At 42.1% G+C, this 17,746-nt stretch overlaps 1 protein-coding gene across 4 annotated transcripts in view; it reads right to left on the bottom strand.

Annotated features, from left to right (window-relative positions):
- Positions 1-17,746, bottom strand: part of LOC140195535 (disco-interacting protein 2 homolog C) — a 653,338-nt gene that overhangs the window by 49,008 nt on the left and 586,584 nt on the right. For all 4 annotated transcript variants that reach the window (XM_072254007.1, XM_072254008.1, XM_072254010.1 and 1 more), the window contains one exon: positions 76-137. In XM_072254007.1, the coding sequence (XP_072110108.1) occupies positions 76-137 (62 nt within the window). The remainder of the gene's footprint in view (positions 1-75; positions 138-17,746) is intronic.

Below are 17,746 nucleotides of genomic sequence, written 5' to 3'. Positions count from 1 at the left end.
TTCAAATCTATTGATTACCTGTGGGAAAATGTTAACACCACATTCAAAATAGCTGGTTATGATTGCCTTAATTACCTGTCATGCCGTAGAGCTCTCATATCCACGTAAACGGTCGTGGGATCTGGTCCCGACGTACCCTGCAATCAACAGCATGAAGTGATTAGAAAATGAGCGCTGTAAAAGAGCACCGTCTTTCTTCACAATTAAATTTGCTTGAAATAAACTTTTAGCTGAAGCCATCATATGAAAATATTATCAATAAAGGCCTTTTTTTTTTAACAAATATATATATGCCAGTCTTATAAAGACACAACTTCCATAATTTGGTTTTACGGGCTGAAATATACATTCAGTATTTTAAAGTGGGCTGGCTGGTGGTGTAGTGGTATCAGCACTGGACTTCAAGGCAGGTGGTCCTGAGTTCAGACCCTGCCAGATCCCAACCTGGGCAGCAGCAGTATCCATGCGGAAGAAAGGCCTGGCAATCTCCTTCTGTATCTTGCCATGAAAACCCTATGATCCATGAGGTCTCGAAGAGTCAGACCCGACTTAGTGACTGAACAACAACAACAAATTTTAAAGTACCCACACTGAAAATACAGGTGGTTGATTCATTCAGTTTTAGTTCCACTCGGGTTGGTGAGACTAGAACGAGGGGTCATGGGCTAAGGGCAAAAGGTGAAACGCTTAAGGGAATCTTCTTCACACAGAAGGTAGTAAGCGTGTGGAACGAGATGCCAGAGGAAGTGGTAGAGGCAAGTTCAATTTCAACATTGAAGAGACATTTGGATTGGTACATACATGGATGGAAGGGTATTTGGTGGCTACAATCTCAGGTACAGGTTAACGGGGCTAGGCTGCCTAATAGTTCGGCATGGACTAGATGGGCCGAAGGGCCTGTTTCTGTGCTGTAGTGTTCTACAGCTCTTCGTGTACACTAAGGCTTTCATTTCTTACTTGGCCACAAAACTTGTAAACACAAACTATGCAAACAATGACAAAATTGCACGTTGACAAAAAGCAATTAGATAAATTCATGCAGGAAAAAGATGCAATAAACATTAACACAGGTGAACAAATGCATTAGAACAAGGAGTAGTTTTCACCCTTACGATAGTCAATTGAGAAGACATACTTAACGTGGCGAATGAAAAGCACCAGAAGTTCAGTTTGCAATTGCAACCAAACAGTGCAAGGAAATGATACGGGATAAACATTCCATACTTAAGACAAACTAATATCATTAACAGAATAAAAGTAAGTTCCTTCACAATCGGGTCCTTGCTAATCTATTTGCAAATAGATTCTGTTTGAGAGTTCAAAAATGTTTTCTTACGTTTTACAAGCCATTCATAACAAAATGCAAGGAACAATCCTTCATAAACTATTTATTGAATGTGTTAATAATGCCAAGTGAATGGCAAGATTTCTTATAAAATTTGCCCCAAGCCAGATGCCATCAACATCTGGTTCATTCATGAAACCAAAAAAGAAATTAAAATGATTAACAGAGCAAAAAACTTGAATGTTGCCAAATCTTGTATGTTTGTGAGTAAGAATTATAAGAGGAGTGCAGACAATACACACACCTGCCCTCATGGATGCAATAGTATCATTTCCCCAGGGCAGGTAATTAAAGGTGAGAGGAGGAATGTTCAAAGGAGATTTGTGGGGCAAGTGCTGGAACGTGCTGCCAGAGTTGATGCTCAAGGCAATTACGAAAGAGGAGTTTCTTGGGTAGGCACATGAATACACAGAGACGGGGGGGATATGGACAAGGTGGAGACAGAAGGGGTTAGGTGTCATTAGTTTAATTAATCCAGCACAAACTTGTAGCTCAAGGGGCTTCTTCCTTTGCTGCACCATTCAATATTTTGTGAAATAAGTATTTGCTCATTACGTTATTGGGAGTAACTTCAGAAAGGGCAGAATTAAATTATAAATTCATAAGTTCCACCTTAACAGTCACAGATGGTTTAGTTCGAACTCCAAAGTAAATTTTTCAATGCCTACCAATGTTGTAGTAGCTCTCTTAATAGCTAGAAATTTTGATACCTGCCATCTGTGGGCCTTCACTCACTTCCACAGCCTTTCCTACTGAGTGGAGGCTAAAGTATTTATTATCCGAAACTTTCTCAGCATCAACATGAGCAGGCAGCAGGATATTCACATTTACCTTCCATTGTGGTAAGTATTGCAGAGAAAAAGGTCAGGGTTATTTGTCATGTGTACATTGAAACATACAGTGAAATGTGCTGTCTGTGTAAAATCAAATCAGTAAGGATTGTGCTGGGCAGCCTACAAGTCTCGCCACGCTTCCTGCACCAACATAGCATGCCCACATCTCACTAACCCTAATCGTACGCCTTTGGAATGTGGGAGGAAACTGGAGCACTTGGAGGAAACCTGAGCGGTCACAGGAGAACGAACCAGCTCCTTATGGACAGCGCTGGGAACTGAACCTCAAACACTGGCTCTGTAAACATAGAAACATAGAAAATAGGTGCAGGAGTAGGCCATTCGGCCCTTCGAGCCTGCACCGCCATTTATTATGATCATGGCTGATCATCCAACTCAGAACTCCGCCCCAGCCTTCCCTCCATACCCCCTGACCCCCGTAGCCACAAGGGCCATATCTAACTCCCTCTTAAATATAGCCAATGAACTGGCCTCAACTGTTTCCTGTGGCAGAGAATTCCACAGATTCAACACTCTCTGTGTGAAGAAGTTTTTCCTAATCTCGGTCCTAAAAGGCTTCCCCTCTATCCTCAAACTGTGGCCCCTCGTTCTGGACTTCCCCAACATCGGGAACAATCTTCCTGCATCTAGCCTGTCCAATCCCTTTAGGATCTTATACATTTCAATCAGATCCCCCCTCAATCTTCTAAATTCCAATGAGTACAAGCCCAGTTCATCCAGTTTTTCTTCATATGAAAGTCCTGCCATCCCAGGAATCAATCTGGTGAACCTTCTTTGTACTCCCTCTATGGCAAGGATGTCCTTCCTCAGATTAGGGGACCAAAACTGCACACAATACTCCAGGTGTGGTCTCACCAAGGCCTTGTACAACTGCAGTAGTACCTCCCTGCTCCTGTACTCGAATCCTCTCGCTATAAATGCCAGCATACCATTCGCCTTTTTCACCGCCTGCTGTACCTGCATGCCCACTTTCAATGACTGGTGTATAATGACACCCAGGTCTCGTTGCACCTCCCTTTTTCCTAATCGGCCACCATTCAGATAATTACACTCGCCATTATGCTACTATGCTGCCCTTTTAAACCACATGAGAAACAGTCCAGAGCACAAACAGAAAGATCTGGAGACATTATCGGTAACCACCAAACTGCCAGAATGGCTTAAAAACCTATCTGCTTCACTAATACCCAAAGAGGAAGATATATGCCAGCTTCAACAATCTGACCCATACAGGACTCCAGAACCTAAGTAAAAGGCACTCATAATTTGAGGGAAACAATGGGCTTCTGCAAGGACCAACATCCAGTAAACCAAATAAAAAAGAAACAACACAGTACAATACATAAATAATAACAAGTCTCAAACTTGTGGTGATCTGCACAACATCTTATTTGCTCTTAAATTAAGGACAAAGAGCTGCAAAGTACAAAATGTAATACACAAAGTTTTAAAATGCTTCATCACATTTCTACAAAATGAACATACCAATAGTTCTATAATTATTTTTAATGAATTTGTTCAAAGCAACAGTTTGTCACAGGACATATCAAGAGTACCAGTAGGATGGTGTCATAGTTAGCACACTTGCACCTCACAAAAAGCGCCTCAAGTATGGTCCAGTCTAGCAATAATAGAAACTCTGTTTTCTACACATTTGTATGTGAATAAATTTCATATGGTTTCAATCCTCCTTGTGAGGGGCACAAAAATTGCTCCAACTTTAGCACCATTTGACAATCTTATTCTGAATAGCTAAGAAGAAAACCCTAGTATAGATATGGGAAAATTCACAAGCAGAACAAGCCACCTCTTGTTTTAGGGTCAATTCAGACATGCATTTACTTCAGAGCTAGTTTCAGTCCACCTGTGTTGGAAATAACACAATCTTTGCTGCTGAATGCCAACTTATGTCCTTAAATGTCAACAAGTCCAAGACTCCAACCCGTGGGTAAACAAGCACTCATGTCCTGAATTCAATTACTGAATGTTGTGCTCTTCTGCTGCACTCCTGTGCAGTCCAGAGGCACAGTTTAATCAAGTCCAGGATTTATTCTGGGCACCGGGGAAAAACTGCTGGAGATCTATTGATTTCATGGGTGTGGGGTAGGGGTTGCATTGTTGGTGTTAGGAAAAGAAAAGTGTTCATTTTTAGAAAAATAAATTGTGCTTTGTTCAATTGAGCCCTCGTCTGGGATGTTGTTAATCATTAGCAACATCCTCCGGGTCCGGATTAAGAAAGTTGAAGAGTTCTAATCCCTGCAGCAAAACCTTTCCTGCAAAAAGTGCCAAAGCAGGAACATAAACCAGCGTGCTGCACTGTATTTGGTTCAAATCCTGTGCTTGAATGGAATTCAAAACTGGAAATCTCTCATCCAGTTTACATAAATTCTACTTCCCTCCTGGGGCATTGAAAGAGCCTCTAACTACATAAGTAAACACTCTCTGCACATCTAAGACCAAGAATTTGTGGGAGAAAAAGAGAGAAAATATTACCAAAAGTAACAATGTCTCATTTAAATAAATAACTTAATAAGATTCTAGGAAAATTTCTTCACACCACTTACTGTTTTTGGTTTTTTAATGGCAGGATGTAGCAGAAATAATGCAATGGTGATCAAATTTACCAGGATCCTGTCCAACCAGATTCACCCCTTACGGTGAACACCCTTTACCATAAATGGCCTAATACCTGATCACTGCATCATCCTGCTATTAAATCCCAGCAAAGACTCGAACATGCAGGCTAGTCCCTAACAGAGGCTCAGGTGTAGATGATAGAGAATGTACCATCCTTTCTGAAATTAGTTGGTGTTTTTCCCCCATTTAACCTTTGTAAAGAATTCAGCAGCAAACTGACTGGAGCTGAGCAGGGAGATTATCCGTTTCAGTTTCTTCCAAAGTCATCAACCAAGTTAGAAAATTAACAGGAATGCATCCTCAACAAAAAAGAAACTGTAAACATGACATGCTACCATAAAGAGTACATCAAAGAACAATTTAAGGAGACGATTAATCTTCAAACACAGAGTTAAAAATGAAGCAAACTCCAGGAAGAAAATTTTAGATTTAAAAGCTTACAAACAATGTGATATCTGTGAGGAGGAGAAGATGGCAACATGACACAGCGCACGCGGCCACTCCGGTGGTGATGTCTGTTATTTGTCAAGTAGGGTACCATATACAATTCTGATTTGATGGAGACGGACGTGAGAGCAAGGAGAAACATCTGGAGAAACTTCTGAAATGCCCATTTCGCTGCTGCTGCTACTGTGTGGCCTGGAATCTCTGGAGGAGAAGGCTCCAAATCCTCAGCTTTGCTTGTTTTGGCGGCCGGGGCGAGGTCAAAGGCGCTTGGCAGAGGATGGCACTCGGGAGGCTGTATCAGAGGGGCTCATTGGAGGCTCGAAGTTTTTGGACAGACAGACTCAGTGTCGGCTGTGGTCGGGTGCTTCCAATGCATTGGCAGTTGTCGGTGCCTGGAGGTTTATGGCAGGGAGTTTCTCCCCTTTGCCGCCTGCTATCGGGGACTCGGGAGCTGATTGGGACTTTGAGACTTTTTTTTTACCGTGCCCATGGTCTGCTCTTTATCAAATTATGGTATTGCTTTGCACTGCTGTAACTATATGTTATATTATGTGGTTCTGTCAGTGTTAGTCTTGGTTTGTCCTGTTTTTTTGTGATAACACACTGGAGGAACATTATGTCATTTCTTAATGCATGCATGCATGCATTTCTAAATGATAATAAACGAGGACTGAGTGTTCTCATAATGTAATCTAATATCTTTTATTGGAAATGCAAACAACCAGGCTTTAGTCCTTTAATTTAGAAAGTAGACCTAATAACGAGGCAAGATATTTATTGGCCGTCTATTTCCCTTCACAGATGCTGCCTGACGCACAGAGTTCCTCCAGCAGTTCAATATTTTTGTCTGTACTTGTGGATGTTCCTGCGTTTAGAGGGCTTGGTGATTCAGCTTGTGAGCTTGCCCCAGAGGCACTCTGCCTCAGCTCAGGTTTAAATTGTTACCTCAAACCCCCCAGCACGAGAACTTCACAGCACACTCCTGCTTTGAGGACAACCACCAGTCAAATTCAGTTACATTCCAGCAGAGTATGGTTTGTTCCTAAACTATTTCAGCCATTTGTTTAAGAACCTCATAAATACTTAGATGGCCCTTACAGTGTAATAAATTGCATAGTTTTTCAACTAGTCTCGTTCCTCAAATGCTTAATTTTAGAAGTGAGTAGATAACTGACAGAAAGTTGATACCATTCAATCAATTAACAATTAATTAATTTTGCTCTTATGCTAGTTATTATGATTTTATGGAAAATTTAAGACATTATTCTAACAATGTCATGAAAACTCTAAGTCGCACTCACCTCAATCATAAGCAAATGCTACAAGGACTACATCTGCTGCATGCTACCACCCACACTGGACCCCCTCAACTTTGCTTACCGACACAATCGATCAACAGACAATGCCATAGCCGCAGCACTATACACCGTCCTATTGACATCAACGGGACTGTAGATGAAAGGGTGAGTAGTTTCAAGTTCCTCGGCATACACTTCAGCGAGGATCTCCTTTGGACTGTACATACCAGCTGTGTGGTGAAAAGGCACAACAGCACCTCTTTCACCTCAGACAGCTGAAGAAGTTTGGCATGAGTCCCCGAATCCTAAGAACTTTCTACAGGGGCACCATCGAAAGCATTGTGACTGGCTGCATCACTGCCTGGTATGGGAACTGTACTTCCCTCAATCACAGGACTCTGCAGAGAGTGGTGCAGACTGCCCAGCGCATCTGTAGATGTGAACTTTCCTCTGTTCAGGATACTTACAGCAGCAGGTGAGTAAAAAAGGCCCGGAGGATCATCAGGGACTCCAGCCACCCCAACCACAAACTGCTTCAGCTGCTTCTGTCTGGCAAATGCCACCGCAGCATTAAGGCAGGGACCAACTGGCTGCGGGACAGCTTCTTTCACCGGCCATCAGATTTATCTGTACACGTTGATCTGATTGTGTATCTGACTGTATATACATGTATACAAAACAATTATGTATACAATCTCAATATTCTCCATTTCCATTCCTTAGAGGACAGAAGAAGATGGCAGCACGACGCAGCGCGCAGCGGCCACTCCGGTGATGAATATCTGTTATCTGTCAAGTAGGGTGCTGTGCACAATCCTGATTTGATGGAGGCAGACGTGAGAGTACGGAGGAACATCTGGTGAAACTTCTGAAATGCCTGTTTCGCTGCTGCTGCTACTGTGTGGTCCAGAATTTCCGGAGGGGAAGGCCCCGAGTCCTCAGCTTTGCTTGTTGCTTGGCGGCCGGGGCGGGGTCGAAGCACTCGGCAGAGATGGTGCTCGGTGTTCAGTGTCAGAGGGCTGGTCGGAGGCTTGAAGTTTTCGGACAGACTCAGAGTCGGCTGTGGTCAGGTACTTCCAGGGTGCTGCATTGGTAAGTTTGCGGCAATAGAGGTTCATGGCAGGGAGCATTTCTCCCTTCTACCATCTGTGTGAGATGATGGGCTATCGGGACTTTGAGACTTTTTTTTTTACCGTGCCCATGGTCTGCTCTTTATCAACTTACGGTATTGCTTTGCACTGTTGTAACTATATGTTATATTTACGTGGTTTTTGCCAGTTTTAGTCTTGGTCTGTCCTGTGTTTCTGTGATATCATGCTGGAGGAACATTGTATCATTTCTTAATGCATGCATTTCTAAATGACAATAAGTGAGGACTGAGTGTCCTCATAATCTAAATCTAATCTAAATCTATTGCTTGTACATAGTGACAGAAATGCAACATAAATATTTTTACTCTCTCATGTTGTGAGATGGATATAAGAAACAAAAATTCTAATTCTAATATCATTCTGAAGGAAAACCAGTCATCTCACTTAATCCACCATGTTTACGATCAGCGAAAGGATGATGCAACCTTTTCAATAATTTCAGCAAATGAAACTAACAACGTATGCCCACACAGTGGTGAACAGATAGTTCATGTGGATGCCCCCGAGGTAACTAAGTAATGTTAGTGAACTGAAAGGGATAATTTACACTCAGTGCTCAGTTTATGAGATACACCTGTATACCTGTACACCTGCTTGTTAATGGAAATATCTAATCAGCCAATCATCTCGCAGCAACTCAATTCACAAAAGCATGCAGATATTATCAAGAGGTTCCGTTGTTGCTCAGACCAAACATCAGAAGGGGTAAGAAATGTGACCTAAGTGAGTTCGACCATTGTTGATGCCAGATGAGGTGTTTTGAGTATCTCAGAACTTGGGATTTTCACACACAACAGTCTCCAGAGATTACAGAGAATCAGTGACATCAGATGGGAATCCCTTTCATTAGCTGAAGGATATCTTTGGCAAATACCCTTTTTCTCAGAGATATTCAAGTTGCTTCCCTTAGTAAAATTAGAGCCGACGTAGAGGCTGGTTAACAGAGCGAACAAACCAGGACATCCTCAACACCAAGACAGCTTCCTAATTAAGATAATTTGGTGGATTGCTTCAATTGTAACTAATTGATATATTCACATAAAGGAAATGTTTGAAGATGTTTCTCGGGAGTTATATTGAGCACTCATTCAAAGGAAGTAGTGCAGTTGGCCACAAACTTGGTCAGAGAAGCAGGTTAACCTCTCTCAAACTTGCTGAAGGGAAAAGAGGTTGAGAGGTCTAGGAGAAAATTCCAGACAGTTGAAGACATGTACCACTGGTGAAGCTGTTAAATTTGGGGATGCTCAAGAGGTCAGTACTGATGTTGTTCGGATATCTCAGAGTGCTGTAGCCATAGATCAGAGGTCCCCAATCACCGGGCCGCGGACCGATACCGGGCTGCAAAGCGTGTGCTACCGGGCCGCGAGGAAACGATATGATTTGGTGATATGAAACAATATGAGTCAGCTGCACCTTTCCTCATTCCCTGTCACACACTGTTGAACTTGAAATAACCTACCAAATCATACCAAATAACACATAAAACCTAAAATAACACTAACATATAGTAAAAGCAGGAATGATATGATAAATACACAGCCTATATAAAGTAGAAATAGTGTATGTACAGTGTATTTTCACTTAACAGAATCGGGAAGATTAAGCAAAAACCGATTTGTAGAAAAAAATCGGCATGTATACGCATGCGCACACAGGTGCCCACGCAAGGCTTCATGGTCATGGTAGTCTTTCTCGGGATAAACACAAGTGTCCCGTATTTGACCACTACTTTTGTCCCTTATTTGGGAGTGAGAAAGTTGGCAACCCTACTTGAACACTCCCCCTTCTCCCCCCCCCCCCCAGAATCTATCGACTTTTGAAAGATCATTGCTAATGCCTCCGCAATCTCCACAGCTACTTCCTTCAGAACACGAGGGTGCATTCCATCTGGTCCAGGAGATTTATCGACCTTTAGCCTATTTAGCTTCCTGAGTACTTTCTCTGTCGTAATTGTGACTGCGCACACTTCTCTTCCCTGCCACCCTTGAGTGTCCAGTATCCTGCTGTCTTCCTCAGTGAAGACTGATGCAAAATACTTGTTCAGTTCCTCTGCCATCTCCTCATCTGCCATTTCAATTTCTACAGTATCATTTTCTATCGGTCCTATATCTACTCTCACCTGTCTTTTACTCTTTATATACTTGAAAAAGCTTTTAGTATCCTCTTTGATATTATTTGCTAGTTTCCTTTCATAGTTAATCTTTTCTCTCTTAATGACCTTCTTGGTTTCCTTTTGTAAGGTTTTAAAGACTTCCCAATCCTCTGTCTTCCCACTAATTTTTGCTTCCTTGTATGCCCTCTCCTTAGCTTATATTTGGCTCGCATAAACTCCAGCCACTGCTGCTTTGCCATCTTTCCCGCCAGTGTCTCTTTCCAGTCAACTTTGGCCAGTTCCTCTCTCATGCCACTGTAGTTTCCTTTACTCCACTGAAACACCGACACATCAGATTTTGGCTTCTCTTTTTCTAATTTCACAGTGAACTCAATCATGTTATGATCACTGCCTTCTAAGGGTTCAATTTCATTACTCCTATACACCTGTAATGTATCTTGGAAAGTACTATATGTAATTCAGTATGCAGGGAGTGTGCTTCATTGAAACCCTATCACGTTCTTGCATAATAAAATAGTAGGTCTCTGGAGAGTGATGAAGAAGACAGAGGCCTAGGGGCACAGGGTAATTAGGATGATGAAGAAGGGGCTTGGTATTCATCAGGACACTGGGCTCTCAGATGAGGGGACTGAGTATTGTGCAGGAACACAGATTTGTATCATACAGAAATGGGCCTTTGAAATTGATGACCCCTGAAGTACTAAACAGATTTTTAAAAAATAATAAAGAGGAATGTGGGATGCTTTCCTTTATTTGCCAGGACGCAGCACAGAACACAAGGAGGTACTGCTGGCACTGTACACAACACTAATAATACTCCATGGGCAGTTTGCCCAGGCCTACTCATCAAGTACGAGGGGGTGAAGTGGAGATGGTGTTGACTGGAAAATTACAGCATGAGGTAAACTGGAATGTTGTTTGGAACAGAGGAGTCTTTATTGAGGTGAATAATCAGAGCCCTTGGTAGAATAAATGGGAAGAATGCATCTCCCTTCACAGAGGGATAAAGACTCAGAGTCACAATGTAAATGGAAGGAGTAAAGAGGATAAACTCTTTCACTCCGAAGGTGGGAGTAGTTTGGAGCTTACTGACTGAAAGATTGGTAGGAGTATAAACCATCGTTACATTGAAAGTGTACTTGGAAGTGTCTTGAAGAACTGTGACCTCTATGGCTGTGGGTCAAGTGTTGGAAGTTTGGAGAGCTCCTTTTCAACAATGATTTCATGAAATTCATCCCTTTCCCAATTACCTATCTCTCACCCTTATCTTCAAATCTCCCTGCCTCCAATTATGTATATAATATCTTGTTCTGCTACTCTCAACCAAGTTGCCCACAGGAAATATGTAAGAAGATACGCAACTCGGTTGGACACTTGTACACCTGATTTCTTCATAAGGAAATCCATCCCCATCCCCATTTTCTTCACGGTCCAAAATTAACATACGGCCCCCTGGCATGCAATAGCACAGAGAATCAACTGAGTGATATTTCTATTTTTCCAGGAAGCAGGCTCAAAGCAGGTCACAACATAGGTCCTCAATGACTTGCATTCTGATGAAAGGCCACTACCTGAAGTGTTAGGCGTTTCTCTCTCTACACATGCTGAGCATTTCCAGTACCTTTTGCCTCTATGTTAAGTGGAAGAAATGAATTTGATAAGCTGGATAGTCATTATCACTTTTCATGTTTTCTTGTAGCTTGAAGAGAGGAAGCCTCAGCACAAGCTGAGGTGACATCATCTGCAAACACCTCACTTCGTTGCTTGAGAAATGGAAAGTAACTGTTGCTTGTTGCTTTTATTTGATTTCTGCAGGGACTGAATGGCACTTGTCAAACTTATATGGCTGCAGTATAACTCAAAAGATTTGATGAGATTCAACATGTTTTAAGAAAAATATACAATCCCAATAAATGATAGGCCTGCAGCAGATAAAATATGTGCAGCTGAACATCACAGACTCTTGACAACCTCTCATTTCAAACAAATCTGGCCGAGTGGTGCCACAACAACAACCTCTTACTCAATGCCAGTTAGACCAAGGGACTGATTATTGACGGAGGAAACCAGAGGTCCATCAGCCCATTCTCACCGGGGGATCAGAGGTGGAGAGAGTCAGCAACTTTAAATTCCTCAGCATTATCATTTCAGAGGATCACCCTGGGCCCAGCACGTAATTGCAATTATGAAGAAAGCAGGGCAGCACCTCTACGTCCTTAGAAGTTTGGAAAGATTCAGCATGACATCTAAAACTTTGACAAACTTCCATAGATGTGTGGTGGAGATATATGGACTGGTGTTTCATGGCCTGGTATGGAAACACCAATGCTCCTTGAGTGGAAAATCTTACAACAAGTAGTAGATACAGCCCAGTCCATTCCGGGTACAGCCCTCCTCACAGTTGAACACATCTACACAGAGTGCCATTGCAGGAAAGCAGCACCCATCATTGGAGACCCCCATCATCCAGGTCATGCTCTCTTCTCACCCAGGACCAAGGTACAGCAGCCTCATGATTCACCACCAGGTTCAGGGATAGTTATTGCCCCGTCAACCATCAGGCTCTTGAATGAAAGGGATAACTTCATTTGCCCCATCACTCAACTGTTCCCACTGCCTAGGGACTCACTTTCAAGGACACTTCATCTCATGTTCTTGATAATTATTAATTAGCTATTTATTATTATTACTTTATTTTTTATATTTACAAAGTTTGTTTTCTTTTACAACTGGTTGCTTGTCCACTCTATTGTGTTCTATTGATTCTATTATGGTTCTTGGATCTACTGTGAATGCCCACAAGAAAACAAATCTCAGGGTTGCATAAGGTAACATTATGTACTTTGATAATAAGTTTACTTCGAGCTTTGAATCCCTGTTTTGTGGGGGGCATGGCTTATTCTGCCTATCGAAAGTCTCTTCCGTTGTGAGTGGTTAGTTTAGAAACTGCAGCTGCTTACCCCATTGGTCAGTTGCCTGGTGTCCAGTTTCAAATGTCTCAGGTATAAAGTTGCACATAGAAGGGGCTTTCTCTCTCCTCTTTTGTTTAAGGCAAGTGGTGCACATAGCCATTAGGAAGGTGTGCCCTGTGTGCGCTTTTAACTAAATGTTCGCTGAATATTCAGCTTTGTAGTTTCTGTAACTTGGGAAACATGAATGTTTGATTAAACTTTTACTGTTTGTAAATAAATGCCAAACCCGCGAAACTGATTCAATGTTACAATCCCAATTGAAGGAAATATAAATGATTAAACAATAGACAATAGGTGCAGGAGTAGGCCATTCGGCCCTTCGAGCCAGCACCGCCATTCACTGTGATCATGTCTGATCATCCACAATCAGTATCCAGTTCCTGCCTTATCCCCATAACCTTTGATTCCACTATCTTTAAGAGCTCTATCCATCTCTTTCTTGAAAGCATCCAGAGACTTGGCCTCCACTACCTTCTGAGGCAGAGCATTCCATATATTCACCACTCTCTGGGTGAAAAAGTTTTTTCTCAATTCCGTTCTAAATGGCCTACCCCTTATTCTTAAACTGTGGCCTCTGGTTCTGGACTCACCCATCAGCGGGAATATGCCTCCTGCCTCCAGCGTGTCCAATCCCTTAATAATCTTATATGTTTCAGTAAGATACCCTCTCAGCCTTCTAAATTCCAGAGTATACAAGCCCAGTCGCTCCAATCTTTCGACATATGACAGTCCCGCCATCCCGGGAATTAACCTTGTGAACCTACGCTGCTCTCCCTCAATAGCAAGAATGTCCTTCCTCAAATTTGGAGACCAAAACTGCACACAGTACTCCAGGTGTGGTCTCACCAGGACCCTGTACAGCTGCAGAAGGACTTCTTTGCTCTTATACTCAATTCCCCTTGTTATGAAGGTCAGCATGCCATTAGCTTTCTTCACTGCCTGCTGTACTTGCATGCTTGCTTTCAGTGACTGATGTACAAGAACACCTAGATCTCATTGTACTTCCCCTTTTCCCAACTTGACTCCATTTAGATAATAATCTGCCTTCCTGTTCTTACCACCAAAGCGGATAACCTCACATTTATCCGCATTAAACTGCATCTGCCCACTCACCCAGCCTGTCCAATTCACCTGCATTCTCATAACATCCTCCTCACATTTCAAACTGCCACCCAGCTTTGTGTCATCGGCAAATTTGCTAATGTTACTTTTAATTCCCTCATCTAAATCATTAATATATATTGTAAACAGCTGCGGTCCCAGCACTGAACCCTGCGGTACCCCACTGGTCACCAGCTGCCATTCCGAAAGGGACCCATTAATCACTACTCTTTGTTTTCTGTCAGCCAGCCAATTTTCAATCCATGTCAGTACTCTGCCCCCAATACCAAACTAGGAGTGTTTTGCTTAGAGCAAGAAAGGTTGAGTGGAGTTTTGATAGGGATGGGAAGAGCTGCTGTAAATAGAGAGAAAAACATAGCTTGAATTCTGGGGGAGCAATTTCTAAATGACAAGCAAAATTCAAAGGCGGATGAGAAGATAAAAGCTTTTTGTATATAGTGGATGGTTATGATCCAGATTTCACAGCTTGTCAGATCATTTTAACAGTGTCAGTCAAGGCTTCCAAAGGTGGATTGGGAATGGATGAGGGAGAATGAGGGCAGAGGGCAGTAAGAAAAGAGATCGAGTTGGCACAGTTTGGTGGATTGGTGTCTCTTTGTGATGTAGCAACTCTGCTTGTAATTTTACATTGTGAACAGGAAACAGCAATTGAAAAGCTTTTCTGTCATTTGTAAGAGCAGCCATAAAGCCACTACTTTGCAGTTAACTGTAAAATCTTTGATATTTTTTATACTACCCAGCACTGCAGGAGTTTTTCTGAATAATGGCCTTTGACCAAGCCATCTTTGTTTGACTTATCAGAAAACTCAGAAAACGTCTGCAACAAGACCTGGGACAATATTCAGGCAAGAGTAATATTAGTGTCACAGAAGCAGCAGGCAATGACCATCTCCAACAAGGGAGTCGAGCCATCTTCTGTTAAATCCCATGGCATTATTCTTTCCAACTATCGACATCCTGGAAGTTACTGTTGACCAAAACTTCAGCTGGAATAGCTATATAAATATGTCGGGTGCAACAGTAGGTCAAAGGCTGGTTATTCTAAAGTAAGTAACTCTAGCCACCAAGCTTACTGTTCATTATCTTCACCACCAAGAAACCATGACTGCAATTACACGCCTGGACTATTCCAACCAAAACAAGCATCCTTTACTACCAAGGCAGTTAAGGACAGGAGTTACATGCCCTCCAGTTCACAAAATATAAAGTTTTTCCTCTACTGAAGTTAGATCAAAATGCTGAAAATGCAGTCAAAAACCTTCATCAGAAACATCGCAGTACTTCAGGAGGCTCATCTCTATCTTTTGGAGGGTAAATAGAGATGGACAACTGATCATACCTACTGATCAATGTCCACATTTCCCCAAAGCCACAAAAAAAAAATGAACAGATCTCTGCACAAGTTCCCTTCCCTCCTTGTGTGTATCTGGCCCACCATTTTGTATCTTTCACATCAAAGCACCTATGCTTTGTTCAGATAAGCTAACCGCCATGATCCATTAGACATTACAAAGTAGTGGTTAGGAGTGCAAATTTGAAAATGGTAAAACATGATCACAGGGAAAATGTCCCTTTGAGGTAAGTCTTGGTCAAGATTCAAGATTGTTTAATGACATTTCCTGTACACAAGTGTAAAGGAGAATGAAATAATTGTTACTCCAGGTCTGATGCAGCACAATAAAACAAACAAAAAAGTTCAAAGTACATTTACTATATACACCCTTGGAGGGGTGGATTAGTGGGTGGAGAAGGCTTGGGGAAAGTAATGGTTTTGAGTCTGGTGGTCCTGGTATGGATGCGACATCGCCTCCTCCCAAATGGGAGTGGGACAAACAGTCCATGAGCAGGGTGTGTGGGATCCTTCATGTTACTGTCCATTTTCCGGTACCTTTCTGTATATATGTCCTTGATGGTGGGTAGACTGTTGCCAGTGATTCATTGGGTATTTTCAACGACGAGTTGTAGAGTCTTCCTATCTGCCGCAGAGTAGTTTCCATACCAAGCAGTGGTACAGCTTGTACTGCAGCAGTCAAGAGTATTATGTTAAGTAATATTCCTCCACAAACTGTAAATATTAAGGATTCCTAGGAATTATTTTACAGTATTGCATCCTGCAGCTTGAATTACTCCTATGAATAAATACAAGGTATTCTGCAGAGGCTAGAAGTCTTGAGCAACGATGTAAAATGCTGGAGGAATTCAGCAGTCTAACAACATCTATGGAGGGGATGAAGGATCTCAGTATGAAACGGGAACTGTCTATTCCCCTCAGTGTTAGGTACACCTGCCAATTAATGCAAATGTCTAATTAGCCAATCATGTGGCAGCAACTAAAACATGCAGACATGGCCAAGAGGTCCAGTTGGTGTTCAGACCAAACATCAGGATGGGGAGGAAATGTGATCTAAGCAACCCCAACAATGGAATTGACATTGGTGACAGACAGGGCGGTTTGAGTATCTCAGAAACTGCTGATCTCCTAGGATTTTCACTACAACAGTCTCCAGAGTTTACAGAGAAGGGTGTAAGAAATTTAAAAAAGCATCCAGTGAGAGGCAGTTCTGTGGGTGAACATACCTGGTTAATGAGGGAGGTCAGTGGAGAATGACCGGGTTAGTCCAAAATGCCAGGAGAGTGACAGTAACTCAGACAATCAATCTTTACAACAGTGGTGTGCAGAAGAGCATCGCTGAATGCACATGTCGAACCTCGAAGTGGGTGGACTACAGCAGCAGAAGACCATGAACATACACTTAATGGCCACTATTTCAGGTACAGGAGGTACTGTGCCTAATACAGTGATCACTGAGTGTAGATGTTGATTGACTTGCTGAGTCCTCCAATATTTAGAGTGTGTTGCTTCCATACATATCTGTGATTTGGCCTCCTTTTCTATTGCAAGTTCCCATCTCTACATTGGGCATCAGCAAGAAGCAGACTCACTATGAGGTGCAACTATCGCAAGAAGAAACTAATTCAACTAGTTACTCATTGGGAGCACGATGTAGAAGGAGAGCATAGAAATGTATTGCTAAGCAACAGAAGCAATTTTTATGCACAGAGGAAGATGCTAATTGGTTGTGTTATTAAGTGCTTTTACAATATTAATTTGTGATTGGCAGAGCAACATCCTGTGAGTCACTGGAATGAATAGACAGCCCAAGAAAGAGCTCATATTGCTTTATATTAATCCCAACTACAATTGCTGTCCTAGAAATAAAGCAAAGGGGAAAATGCATTGAACTGTAACAATAAAGCACATACAGTAAGGCAGCAGCATGGACTTGGGAAGCCACAGGGTTGTGAAAATACACAGAGCTATGGCAATTTTTCATTTAAAAAAAATCGCTGCCACTCATTGACTTGAACCTGCACAGTCGTTTTTCAAATGTGAAAAGCTGAACCCATAGAGCTCTGTAAGGCACATGACGCTGACAGTTCCTTCAGAAGCATTCACCACAGGTAACAGATACTCAAAAGTTTCCCATGCTGACATCCAAATAAAGTACACTGACAAAAAAGTTTAAGAAACATTTTAAATTAAAATCAATGGCATATTCAGTGCCTTTCAGTTTCGAGTTCCTGGGTGTCAACATATCTGAAGATCTACGCTGGGCCCAACATATTGATGCAATTACAAAGAAGCTACGACAGAGGCTATATTTCATTAGGAGTTTAAAACGATTTGGTATGTCATCAAAGACGAGCAAATTTCTCCAGATGTACTGTGGAGAGCATTCTAACTGATTGCATCACCGTCTGGGATGGAGGGGTCGCCACACAGGATCGGAATTATAAATAAATAAA

The sequence above is a fragment of the Mobula birostris genome, chromosome 3, assembly GCF_030028105.1.
Source record: "Mobula birostris isolate sMobBir1 chromosome 3, sMobBir1.hap1, whole genome shotgun sequence".
Taxonomy (NCBI): Eukaryota; Metazoa; Chordata; class Chondrichthyes; order Myliobatiformes; family Myliobatidae; genus Mobula; species Mobula birostris.
The sequence above is the reverse complement of the archived record's forward strand: the minus strand, read 5'-3'. Positions and strand labels throughout refer to the sequence as shown.